Source organism: Eptesicus fuscus, chromosome 15 (genome assembly GCF_027574615.1).
Source record: "Eptesicus fuscus isolate TK198812 chromosome 15, DD_ASM_mEF_20220401, whole genome shotgun sequence".
Taxonomy (NCBI): domain Eukaryota; kingdom Metazoa; phylum Chordata; class Mammalia; order Chiroptera; family Vespertilionidae; genus Eptesicus; species Eptesicus fuscus.
In genome coordinates this window covers 5,921,564-5,934,643 of record NC_072487.1, presented here as the reverse complement: position 1 = coordinate 5,934,643, position 13,080 = coordinate 5,921,564, and the positions used below count along the sequence as shown (strand labels likewise).

The 13,080-nt window shown below is 44.8% G+C and overlaps 1 protein-coding gene across 1 annotated transcript in view; it reads right to left on the bottom strand.

Annotated features, from left to right (window-relative positions):
* Positions 1–976, bottom strand: part of LOC129151576 (aminopeptidase O-like) — a 49,377-nt gene extending 48,401 nt beyond the window's left edge. Inside the window, exon 1 of the mRNA XM_054726824.1 lies at positions 73–976. Coding sequence (XP_054582799.1) covers positions 73–866 — 794 coding nt within the window. The 5' untranslated portion in view covers positions 867–976. The remainder of the gene's footprint in view (positions 1–72) is intronic.
* Between the last annotated feature and the right edge of the window lie 12,104 nt (positions 977–13,080).

The window sequence follows — 13,080 nt, the reverse complement described above, 5'->3', positions numbered from 1 at the left end:
GTGTTCCTGCAAAGGCTCATCTCCCAGCGCGTGAGATCAACAGGCAGGGGCTGCGGGGTGCCAGATACCTACCTGCCACTCTGGTCTGAGGTCCATGTAACTGATCGCCCCTGGGGTTTGGTTCTGTACCGTATCCTTATGGCGTGAGGAAAATCAGTAGCTGTCTGAGCCCCTGTCTTCCTGATCTGTAAGCTCCAAGTGTCAGTGTCAAACAGGAGTTCCCCACAGCCAGGAGCCTGGCTGCACCGAGCATAACAGTCTAACTGCTCCCTCCAACGATCGGCAGGCAGAGTCACAAGTTCACGTACAATCTGATTCCTGAGCTCAGAAACAACCGTGAGCTTGGGAGACCTTGTAAATTTTTCAATACCTGGCACAGCAGCAACATCCACCTCCTCAACCTTTAACACAGATAAATCACAGCAGTCCAACACTAGCAAAAAATTCTCACTCCCATGATTCCCTGTGTCACAGCAGTGCTTCGAGCTAGAAATCCCATAAGTCTGTTCCTGGTTGTCATGGTTACCATCTTTACCAGAAGTATCTCTTTCACCTTTACCACAAATTGCAAAATCATTGTATCCCATTTTAGACAAGGAGGTCCTTGTATCTGCCACAGGAACATGGCAGGGTTCCGGCTTCCTAAATTTGCAGGCTTCATTTGACTCTGATCGGCAGGCTTCCTCAGTGGAACCACTCTTTTTCCTGGATCTGTTTCCAGACTCTAAGAAAAGCACTAAGGTGCCATCGATGATTTGACTGTCAAAATCCACATCTAAATCCAGTACATAGTGCTTCACAAGTATGTGGCTGGTGTTGGCCATGAGAGGCAGGTCATCTCGAGAAGGGTCCAGCTTTGTGTCCATGGTGTAGGTTGTTGAGAGCTTTGTTAAACTCTCAGAAGGGGCTTCCTATCTGCCTTAATCATTCGGAATCGTAAATGGCTGTCTGTCCAAAAAAAACCCACACAAAACACTCTGATTCACAGATTATGGTTCCACAACCTTCAGTCCCCTGCCAAAGAAGAAAAACACAATTAGACAAAATTCCGAGACCCTAAATGCTCCTGCAGCCACTGCTCCTTCAAAATGACTACCTCCTTACATGATCCCCCAGTGTGGGAGAAGCTTATGGCAAGCAGGCAGATGAATCTTTGTGTCTGGCATCAAAGAAAGCTGCATCATGGGTTTCTAAAAATCTTTCAATTACCCATGGAATGGAAGGGGCTTCCACAAAGCCAGAAGAATCCTGCTCCAGACTTGAATAGTCCTTGTTAGGGAAAAGAGCAATTGTTATGCAAAAGCATAACTGAGCATCACTGTACCTCTTGTTTTAAAATATATTAAATGTATCATTTCTAATTTTGTGCATCAAAAGATAAGTGATTATTTCTCTGCTGTGGTTCTAACTAACAAATGTGAATGAAGGCTAAATGGCCTCATACATTTTATTCTTTGAGAGTAATAATTTAATACATATAATGCAACTCCAGGGATTAATGTACTTTTCACATTAGGACCGCTCTCATATCAGCACTTCCAGTAAATTACAGGAAAATGAGCCAATTTACCAGGAGTGCATTCTAAGTATTCCTCTGAGATTGTTCATGGAGATTTTTCAAATTTATAGTTAAATACTTAAGGTATATCATTACATCTTAATAGCTGAAAACCCATTAACATTCTGGATAATAGCCTTCTTGTGGCAAACAAAAAGGTCTTCTCATTTGAAAAAAAAAAAGTATGCAAATACCTATAAAAAAAGGAAGGAGAGAAATTAAAATGTAGAAACAGATGTTGCTATAAAATGCCCAAATTCTTCATAAAAGTTCTGAATCAAAATGTATTCTTATTTTATAATAGCAATCCAGTTAAAAGAAAAATTTTTTGAAATTATTTCAGGCCCTGTTGTGTACCTAATTTGTTTCAGCATATGCTCTTTATTATTATACTTTTACCAAAAATGGAAAAATAAGTAAGAACTCAAGCAGAGTAGTTATATTTAAAATAATTTTTGTATTTATAAATATCAGGAGGTATTTTTTTATCAACTACAAAAATTAGTTGCTTGACTTTTCAAGTAAAATTGAGCCTTGCCTTGTTTATTCTGTTTAACTCCTCCTCACTTCCCTTCTGACCTTCTTCATGTCTACTAGACTCTTATTTCCCTTCCCTCCAAAATCTCATTCCAGCAATCAACGCCTTTGACTTTTCATTGTCCACCTCTCCACAGGCTATTCCCTCATGAAAATCTCACCCAGCCTTAAGAGACCTGGCTTCCTGCAGCCTTGCACAATCTGTTTTTATGCTATTTTTCTGGTCACGGAGACCACACTTCTTTTGCATCCTTGACCTGTAGCCAAGGGCCTGCTCAACACAGTACTCCGTGAAGAGGACACCCACACCTCCTTGCTTTCTGGATTAAGCAATGCGCCATAACTGGAGTGCTCCTGGCCTCCACCTCCCATATCCACCTGCCAAATTCTATTCTCTCTCCACAACCAGTTCAAGTACAATCCCCTCCCAAAATCCCACCCTGCTCCCTGCTATTTCTCTCCCCACCAAACTGTACATGTTCACATACATTTTGACTTTTAAGAGTAAGAGAAATTGAGAGAAATCAGAGATGCAAAGAAAAATCTGAGATTACTTCGTGGGAAAGCTGGTACTTCCCTTGGTCCCAGAAAAGTCAATAGGCAAAGGAAGTAAGCCAGGGTATTTTTTCTTTTCTCCATGAAAGCGACTGAACTTGTAATCCAAAGAATAATAATCTATAATATGCAAATCGACCGAACGGCCAAACAGCAGAACGACTGTCTGGACCACCATGCTATGACACGCACTGGTGCCAGGCTAGCCAAGGCAGGTGCAATGTGATTGGCCGGGGGCCCCACCATTGCCCCATGACTGCCCCACAGAGGGAGGCCCAGGCCACTGGCCAGCGGGGGCTCTGCCTTCGATCGCCCCGCAGAGAGAGGCCCAGGCTAACTGGCCGGCGGTGCTGCGGCGGGTGGGCTGGGCCTCTCTCTGCAGAGCAATCGATCATGGGGCTCCCAGACTACAAGAGGACACAGGCCAGGCTGAGGGACCCCCCCCACACACACACAGTGCACCCGGCCTCTAACCTTCAATAAAGCCATTGGCTATATCTATGTAATGAAAACACATGGATGTTAAAAAATTCATCCTGCTGGTATTTGGGGCTGCTGTATTTTGAGCTCTTTAAAAAAATGTTCAATAAAATAAAAATCCTGAATACACACACACACACACACACACACACACACACACACACAAGGAAAATCTGAATCGGCTGAGATAAGGGTTAACTTAGTAGCTATCTAAACTATCATATTTACAGAAGTAGAGTTTCACATTTGTAATAATACTGACATAACCATAAATTGGCCAACCCTAACAGATTCATTTATTTCTGAAAATTAATATAACTTAAGAATAAAATATATTCCATAGAGCAGTTTTCACCACTTTGTCCCTAGTGGCAAAGAACAAGCCTACCTTTGAGTTCTATCTATCCATGCCTGTTAACATCATCTTGTTTGCCATCTAACTGGCAATCCTTTGGTCCTCTTCAGTGGATTCTTGATTACATTCCCCATAGATACAATTCTAAATCTTTTCTTCTTTTAATTTTCCAATTCCATGCCTGCTGAATCATTCTCAGATAATTATCTGGCCTCCTACTTGACTGAGATGATTTTGAATCTCTGAAGCTCCATCATGCCTCAAAGATCTCTAGTTCTGCACAGCTATTGCCTTCTTCTGAATCAGAGGAAACAATAGCTCTTCTCACCAAAGCTAGTTCCCCTCCCCTGGAATCCCAGCATTTGGGGGGTGAGAGGGCCAAATAAATAGCACTCTTCTTCGTCTTCTGAATTCTAATCACACTGAGAAATGAGATAAGGATATGCAGAGGGAGACCAAAATATCACCAGTTTTACTGATGAAGGCTAAACTAAATAATATTGTTTAGCGTGAGAGCCAAAGACACCTGCAAACCAAAGCCCCAAACTCAATAGATTTACCCATAGGGTCCTAGGCAATGCTGGCTCAGGTCAAAGCTCCCAGACAGGAGGTACCCTCTCGGTAAGACAGGGGTGGGAGAAGTAAGGAGAACAGCCCTCTGTGGTTAGGATTGATGTCCAGAAGCAAATTGAAGAAGCTGAGCTGAGCAGAGCACACCCAGTTCCTTCTTCCCAAAATTACCAGAATGTCGCTCTACGTCCTTGCAGGTAGAAGTGACCAAGGTATGTTACAGTAATTAAGAAGAAAACAAGAAAGGAAACATCAGATATGGGAAAGAAGTGTTCCCCCCAACATCACCCTCTTCCGTGAATTTGTAATCTTGTTTCATTTAACATTTTTCTCTTGCCAACATTTTGTCCCTTTCCATGTCTCCATCCTATTCCCAATGTTTCAACCACCCCAGGGCTGCCATCTTTAAAAACATACATAGCAATATCTATACAAATAAAAGGGTAATATGCAAACGGTCGGGACGCCCTCACGCATAACGACCAATCAGTAGGACGCTGCGTGCACAACAGGTGCAGGTGGGTGGGGACTTGCAGCGTTGGGGACTTGCGTCACACCATCACAATTCATCACCAGAAGGCCTGGGGCCCATCAGAGGCCTCCACACAGCTCCGCCGGGGGTCTGGAGGCCTCCGCATGGCCCGGCCAGGGGGAGGGGCCAAGCAGCCTGGAGGTGGGGACCGGCAGAGGCCTCCAAGCAGCAAGGCCAGGGTCCCATGGCTCTGTGCGTCGTGGAGGAAGGACCCATGGCTCTGCCTACCTCTTTGGGGCAATTCATCAAGGAGCCCCGGATGGGTGGGCGGGGACTACCTCTTTGGGGCAATTCATCAAGGAGCCCCAGATGGGTGGGCAGGGACTACCTCTTTGGGGCAATTCATCAAGGAGCCCAGGATGGGTGGGCAGGGACTACCTCTTTGGGGCAATTCATCAAGGAGCCCCGGATGGGTGGGCGGGGACTACTTCTTTGGGGCAATGGATCACGGGGCTCCCACACTGTGACAGGGCACAAACCAGGCTGCGGGAATCCCAACCACCCGAGTGCATGATTTTCGTGCACTGGGCCACTAGTCCTATATAATAAAGAGGTAATATGCAAATTGACCATCACTCCAACACACAATATGGCTGCCCCCATGTGGACACAAGATGGCCACCACAGATGGCTGACAGGGGAGGGCAGTTGTGGGCGATCAGGCCTGCAGGGGAGGGCAGTTGGGGGGGGGGACCAGGCCTGCAGGGGAGGGCAGTTGGGGCAGGGGGGGACCAGGCCGGCAGGAGAGGGCAGTTAGGGGCGACCAGGCTGGCAAGGGAGGGCAGTTAGAGGTGACCAGGCCAGCAGGGGAGGGCAGTTTCGGAGAACCAGGCCTGCAGAGAAGGGCAGTTGGGGGTGTCCAGGCCAGCAGGGGAGGGCAGTTAGGGGCGACCAGGCCTGCAGGGGAGGGCAGTTAGGGGCGACCAGGCTTGCAGGGGAGGGCAGTTGGGAGCAACCAGGCCTGCAGGGAGGGCAGTTAGGGGTGATCAGACCTGCAGGGGAGGGCAGTTGGGGGGGACCAGGCCTGCAGGGGAGGGCAGTTGGGGGGGACAAGGCCTATAGGGGAGGGCAGTTGGGGGGGACCAGGCCTGCAGGGGAGGGCAGTTGGGGGGGACAAGGCATGCAGGGGAGGGTAGTTTGGGGGGACCAGGCCTACAGGGGAGGGCAGTTGTGAGTGACCAGGCCTGCAGGGGTGGGCAGTTGGGGGGGACCAGGCCTGTAGGGGAGGGCAGTTGAGAGGGACAAGGCCTGTGGGGGAAGGCAGTTGGGAGGGACAAGGCCTGCAGGCGAGGGCAGCTGGGGGAACCAGGCTTGCAGGGGAGGGCAGTTGGGGGGGACCAGGCTTGCAGGGGAGGGCAGTTGGGGGCAACCAGGCCTTCAGGGGGGGGTAGTTAGTGGTGACCAGGCCTGCAAGGGAGGGCAATTGGGGGGGACCAGGTTGCAGGGGAGAGCAGTTGGGGGCAACTGGGCCAGCAGGGGAGGACAGTTAGGTGCAATCGGGCTGGCAGGGGAGAAGTTAGGCGTCAATCAGGCTGGCAGGGGAGTGGTTAGGGGTTGATCAGGCTGGCATCAGAAGCGGTTAGGGGCAATCAGGCAGGCGAGCAGTTGGGAGCCAGCAGTCCTGGATTGTGAGAGGGTTCCCAGATTGGAGGGGTGCAGACTGGGCTGAGGGACACACACACACACACACACACACACACACACACACCCCTCATGCACGAATTTCGTGCACCTGGCCTCTAGTCTATATATAAAAGTATTATGTTGTACACCTTACACTAATAGAATGTTATATGTCAATTATATTTCAATAAAACTGGAAAAAAAAACATAAAACACTGTATTTGGCCCTGTTGCACATTTTAACTAGTGTTTATTTCACTGAACTTAGGAACTGAAAAATCCCTTGGGCTCTATTAGTCCAAATCTCTAGTTTAACAAATGAAGACAGTGGGACCCAGGGAGGTAAAGCAATTTGTGCAAGCTCATCCACTTCCTTTGCTTTTCCATTTGCTGATGCTTTGCCTTGGAATTCTCATCTCCAGCTCTCATGGCCATTTCCTTCACATTGGCCAAGTCATACATCAAATGTCACCTCCTAAGACTTTTCCATATCCCCATTCTACCTTTGTAAATCTTCTTTAAGTTGTATGGACTAGAATCAACCTGTACTGAAATGGCTTTGGGGAAAATAGAATTTTTAGACCAGCCTCAGATGATTCCGAAGACCCCTTCGCCTTTGCATGTTTTCAACCTAAGTTATGTATATGTGTAAGTCTATTATAACATGTTGCTTATTACACCTATTTTGTACTTGCCTTAGATTCATGGGTGATCCAAATCTCCCTTTTCTGCAAGTACATAACTCTCACTGACATCAGTCAGGGTCACAGTCCCAAATTTAGGGAAGAACTGAACTGACTGTGGTTACAAACGCGTGTATGTGGCCACGTTGAAAGGCCTCTCTCATCAAATAGTAACCATATTTCTAAGCAGTCTGTTGACTTCAGCACTTTTTGGTATTATTGTGCTCCAATTTAGAATGCCAGCCCATCTCACTGGAGCATTTTTCCATTCTCTGTCATAAACCATAGCATATAAAATTCCCCCTTTTATCAAACCCTATGGTTAGTTTCCAGTGGCTAACCACTGCTGCCTCTAAAATGTGGTGTCTGTTTTAAATGATTGCCTCGGAAACACCATTAAAGGCTTCGAAAAGCAATATTTAATGTACAGTAATATTTTTCTTAAGAAAGGAAGGGAGTAGGAAGAGGATCAAATACTAGACAGAGCAATGGCACAGCAAAAAAACTTCCCTACCACTTTCAATCACCCAAATAGAAATGCACACACTCACAAATGTGTGAAATAGCCTCTGAAGAGCCATTCTGGGTCCCTCCGAAGGAAATATTTCCTTCTCCTTTCAAGCTAATAAAGCAATGTGAAACACTGTCAGGGCCCTAACTCATCCTGCCTCATTTCATAATTACCCCATCTTCCACAGATCTAGAAACAACTTGGGACTCCCGACTCACCTTTGTGTCCATGGCCATGTTAAGTAGAGTACATTGTACATAGTAGGTGCCCAATAAATATACACAGAATGGATATCTAAGGGCAGTTGTCATTTCAACGTCTAGTTATTTACAGAACAGAGATTCTTGCCTGCACAGTTTCTAGTAAAAAGTTGTTACTTAACAAACATCTTCCTCCAGACAGCTCTCATTTTAATTTCATAGGATATACCTGTACTTCTTTATCCCACATCTGTTTTGTTTTAAGCAATTCGGGAGAAAGGGAGACATTTTTGCATATGTGCTTATTATATAGTATTGAGAACACTGTGAATAGTTTCAAAATATCTAATGCTATAGACTACTTGCACAGGGGAAGACAGCTTGCTGCTCTCCCAGGAGTGCTCATTCTTCCGCACACAGTGACTGCTCTTAATGACGGCCAGCTTACTGCCGAAGCATACTGTTTCTGGACACAACTCCTCACACTCACATGCATATAGTCATGGGAGCATAGCTTATTGCTGTGAGATTTGAGAAAATCATTTCAGAATTAGAAGGGATCTTAGAATTAGAAGGGATCTTATTATTTCATGTTTAGAAATGTCACACTGGTATTCTATAACTTATTTCTTTCACTCATGGTTTTGAAATATTGCCATGTAGATGCACATAGATTTAGCGTCTTTTCACTGCCATTTAGTGTCCCTGTATGAATATTCCACTATGTATATATTTCCCTGTGTGTGTTGTGTGTTATATGTCATCGAGTAGGCTCCGACTCCAGGTGACCCTATGAATGAGTGATATTCACAATGTCCTGTCCTCAACAGTTCTACTCAGCTCCTGCAGACTCATGCCTATGGCTTATCTTATGGAGTCAATCTAGCTCACTGGCCTTCCTCTTTTCTGGCTGCCTTCGATTTTTCCCAGCATTGTTGTCTTTCCCAAAAAACACTACCTTTTCATGATGTGCCTGAAGTAGGGCAACTCCAGCAATGTTTGAGGCTTACTTGTTCTAGGACCCACTGTTCATCTTTCTGGCAGTGCAGGGTATCCAGAGAGCTCTCCTCCAACACCATATCTCAAAAGGATCTATTTCCTACTAGAGGCCCAGTACACGAAATTTGTACACTGGCAGCGTCCCTAGCAGCTGCTGGCTGCTGGCCGGGTACTCCCTCCCTTCCCCTGGCCACCTGCCCCTGCCACCGCCGCGGCCACCGGCCAGAGCCTCCTTCCCTTACCCTGGCCAGCCCCGCTTTTCTGCAAGTGCATAACTCTCACTGACATCAATCAGGGTCACAGTCCCAATTGTCAGGGGACAATTTGCATACTATGCTTTTATTATATAGGATTATATAGGATAAGACTTCTTCACTGTCCAGCTGTCGCATCCATACATAGTATAATTGGGAATACAAGGGTCTTTAATGATACATCTTTCCTTGTAATGATTTTCCTAATTCTTCTATTGCTGCCATTCTGAGTCTCAGCCTTCTCTTGATTTCTTGGCTGTAGTCTCCATTTAAATTGAAGACTGAATCACGGTAAGCAAAATCTTTAACAATTTCCCTAATGACAGTTAATTTCCTTTAAAATTGTCATTATCACAAATAATGCCTCAATGAACATCTTATACATGCCTCCTGGTGCATGTGTGCAAGTGTTTCCTGGGTAAAACACCCCAAAATTCCATTTTGCCTGATATTAACATTGTCAAGCCTGCTTTCTTTTGATTTGCTTCTCCTTGAAATATCTTTCCTATCCCTTTATTTTTATTTTTTAACTGTGCTGGTTTGTTTTGCATTGGGTGTCTTTTTAATCAATATTTGGGTGCATTTTAAAAATATAATTATCACTTTTGATAACAGAAATGAGTTTATTTACTGTAATAACAGCACTGATCTCTGCCAACTTATTTTTTATCTACCATAATTTTGTTTCTTTGCTTTTACTTTTCTGATTTGGGTTAATTTTTTTTCTGAATTCTCTTTTTTTCCTCTGCTGTTTCATAAGCAATACCATCAACTTATTTATTCAATATGCCTTTTTAAAGTCAAACTCTAGTAACCTTCTGAACAGTATAATGCAAAGATCCTAGAAAGTTCTAGCACCAGTCTTTTCTATTCCCCACTCTGTACCAGTTTCCATATTATTGTTGCTAATATCCTTCTATCACGTTTTTGGCCTTCAACCAACTTTGAAAAAAACACACTCAACACTGACTTTTATTTGTTCCCCAGCTTCCTTACTCAGGACTGATAGAGACATCCCACTCCTTCCTTCAGGGTTCAGTTTTGTTCTAGTTACTATTGCTACATGACAAATAAAACCAAAACTTTATATCTTCAAACAGCAACCATTTTATTATAACCTGTGGGTCAGGAATTTGGGTAACACTCCACTGGGCCATTCTTCTGAATCTTATAAATCTGCCATGGAACAGTGGTCCTCAGCTGTGCAAAGCCTCTCTGACATGGAGGCTCAGAAGAGTTGGCCATCTTATATGGCAGCTGGCGGCCACCAGAGCAAGTGTCCCAAAGAACCAGTTGAAAGCTGAATGGGAACCTTTCTGATCTAGCCTCAAAAGTCAATGTGGTATCACTTTCACCACATTCTATTGGTTTCAAAAGAGTTATATGGCCAGTCCAGATGCAAGGAGAGAGACTTCAACTCCATCTCTTGATGGGGGAGTAGTTAGGTCACATTGGAGAAGAGCATGTGAGATGGTAGCTGTTGTTATGGCCATTTCTGGAAAATACAATCTGTCACAATTTCCTTTTTACTTAAATATATATTTAGTAATTCTTTCAGAAGGAGTCTATAAACAGTAAACTTTTTCAACACTTGTAAGTTTGAAAATGACGTTATTACATCCTCACTATTGAATGATCACTTTTAGGCTGACAGTTATGTTTACTTAGCACTTTACATATATACTAGAGGCCCGGCGCACGAAATTCGTGCGGGTGGGGGGGGGGGGGGAGTGTCCCTCAGCCCAGCCTGCACACTCTCCAATCTGGGACCCCTTGAGGGATGTCCACCGGGATCGGGCCTAAACGGGCAGTCAGACATCCCTCTCACAATCCAGGGCTGCTGGCTCCCAAACCCTCGCCTGCCTCTGCCCGATTGCCCCTAACCGCTTCTGCCTGCCAGCCTGATCACCCCCTAACCACTCCACTGCCAGCCTGATCGACACCTAACTGCTCCCCCACCGGCCCAATTACCCCTAACTGCCTTCCCCTACTGGCCTGGTCACCCCTAACTGCCTTCCCCTGCCAGTCTGGTTGCCCCCAACTGTCCTCCCCTGCAGGCCTGGTCCCCCCACCCCCAACTGCCCTCTCTTGCTGGCCTGGTCTCCTCCAACTGCCATCCTCTGCTGACCCGGTCATCCCTAACTGCCCTCCCTGCTGGCCTGATCGCCCACAACTGCCCTCCTCTGCAGACCTGGTCACCCCCAACTGCCCTCCTCTGCCGGCCCAGTCACCCCTAACTGCCCTCCCTGCTGGCCTGATTGCACACAACTGCCCTCCCCTACAGGCCTGGTCCCCCACAACTGCCCTCCCCTGCAGGGCTGAGTCCCCCCAACTGCCCTCCTCTGCAGGCCTGGGTCCCCCAGAACTGTCCTCCCCTGCAGGCCTGGTCCCTCCCAATATCCCTCCCCTGCTGTCCTGGTCCCCCTCAACTGCCCTCACCTACAGGCCTAGTCCCCCCCAACTGCCCTCCCCTGCATGGCTGGGTCCCCCACAACTGCCCTCCCCTACAGGCCTGGTCTCCCCCAACTGCCCTCCTCTGTCGACCTGCTAACCCACAACTGCCCTCCCCTGCCAGCCATCTTGTGGTGACCATCTTGTGTCTTGGAGTGATGGTCAATTTGCATATTACTCTTTTATTCAATAGGATATATTTGCTATATTCTGATATCTCTTTTTGCTAATAAGAAGTTTGTTATTAATCTGCATTTCTTGATATATATCTGTTTTCCCCCCTGGTAGTTTTATAATTTTTCATTATCTTTCATGTTCTACAGTTTCACTCAATATGTCTAAATGTGGATTTATTTTTACTTGACCTGCTCAAGATTCAGTGTGCTACTTCAGTCTGAGGACTCAGAAATTATTTCCATGTATAGTGTAGTTTTTGAATTAACATCATCCTTTGCCTTAAGTGAAGGGGAGTGCCGCTTCTGGTAACTGTGTAATACTTTATATCAGACCAACCCTCCCATTAATAGCACTTATAAACTCTAAACAACAATAAAAATAATTAGAAGGTACAAGAGTGAGCAAAAAGCTAGTAGAAACTATAGGGAGTTGACACTCAGGGAATGGCACTGAGTTTCCTATTTTATAGTTTTTCATCTGAGAGTAGCGCTAGTTGATACTATGCCAAGTAGCTGAAATTAAGAATGAAACTAGCAGTCTCACTGGCTAAAGAATCAGAAAAAAAAGTTCAGGACTGACTCAGTAGCTGCAAAGTAAAGGAAAACTCCAGACAAGGTAAGAGCCCCATATTCTGCATATACTAGTAAACTTCCCAATTTTCTAGGCATGAGACAGACTAAACAGTCCATTCATGGCTAAAGGAACAAACTAAACTGGGATTTCTACCACTGCTCACTGCAGAGAAAGCAAAATTGGAAATCTGAGTTAACTGCCTGCTGATATAACAACATTAATACTCTTTAGAGGAACACAAGGAATCCAGAATTACTATAAAATATCAATCACAATGTCTAAGATAAAATCAAAATCATTAGAAATTAAAAAAAAAACACAAGAAAATATGGCCCATACTCAAAGAAAAAGCAATCAATGGAAACTGACTTGAGTGGACCCAAATATTAGAATTAGCAGACATGAACTTTAAAGTAGATTTTAATATTATAGTTCAGAACATAATCCTGTAATATAAATGAATGAAAAGGATAACTCAGCAAAGAAATAGAAATTACTATTTAAAAAAATAAAATTCTAGAACTGAAGAATATGGTATTTGAAATTTAAAAATTCACTGTTTATTAGCAGATTAAAGATTATAGAAGACAGAGTAAGTGAACTTGAAAATATTTATAGAGAAATTATACAATCTGAAAGACAGAGAGAAAAAATATTGAAAAGATCAAACAGAGCCCAGATACTTTGGGAACAAAATCAAAAGGTTTAACAAATATAATCAAAGTGTAAGAAGGACAGGTAAAATAGAATGCCATGTTAAAAATGTTTTAAAAAACAATGAACAGTGGAAACAACCAGAGCTCAGATTGTGGTTTCCAAATACCATTTTCCAATAAAAGGAACCAGGCCTCTTTGGAGAAAGGGAGGATTCTAGGGCTGGGGCAGGTAAAATACACAATAAGCCTGGAGCATCAGATAGGCCTCCAAAGTAAGAAAGTTAAAAAAAATAAAAGAAGTTACAAAAAACAGAGTAGGGAGGGCTCTGGCCAGTGTGGCTCAGTTGGTTGGAGTGGCATCACATA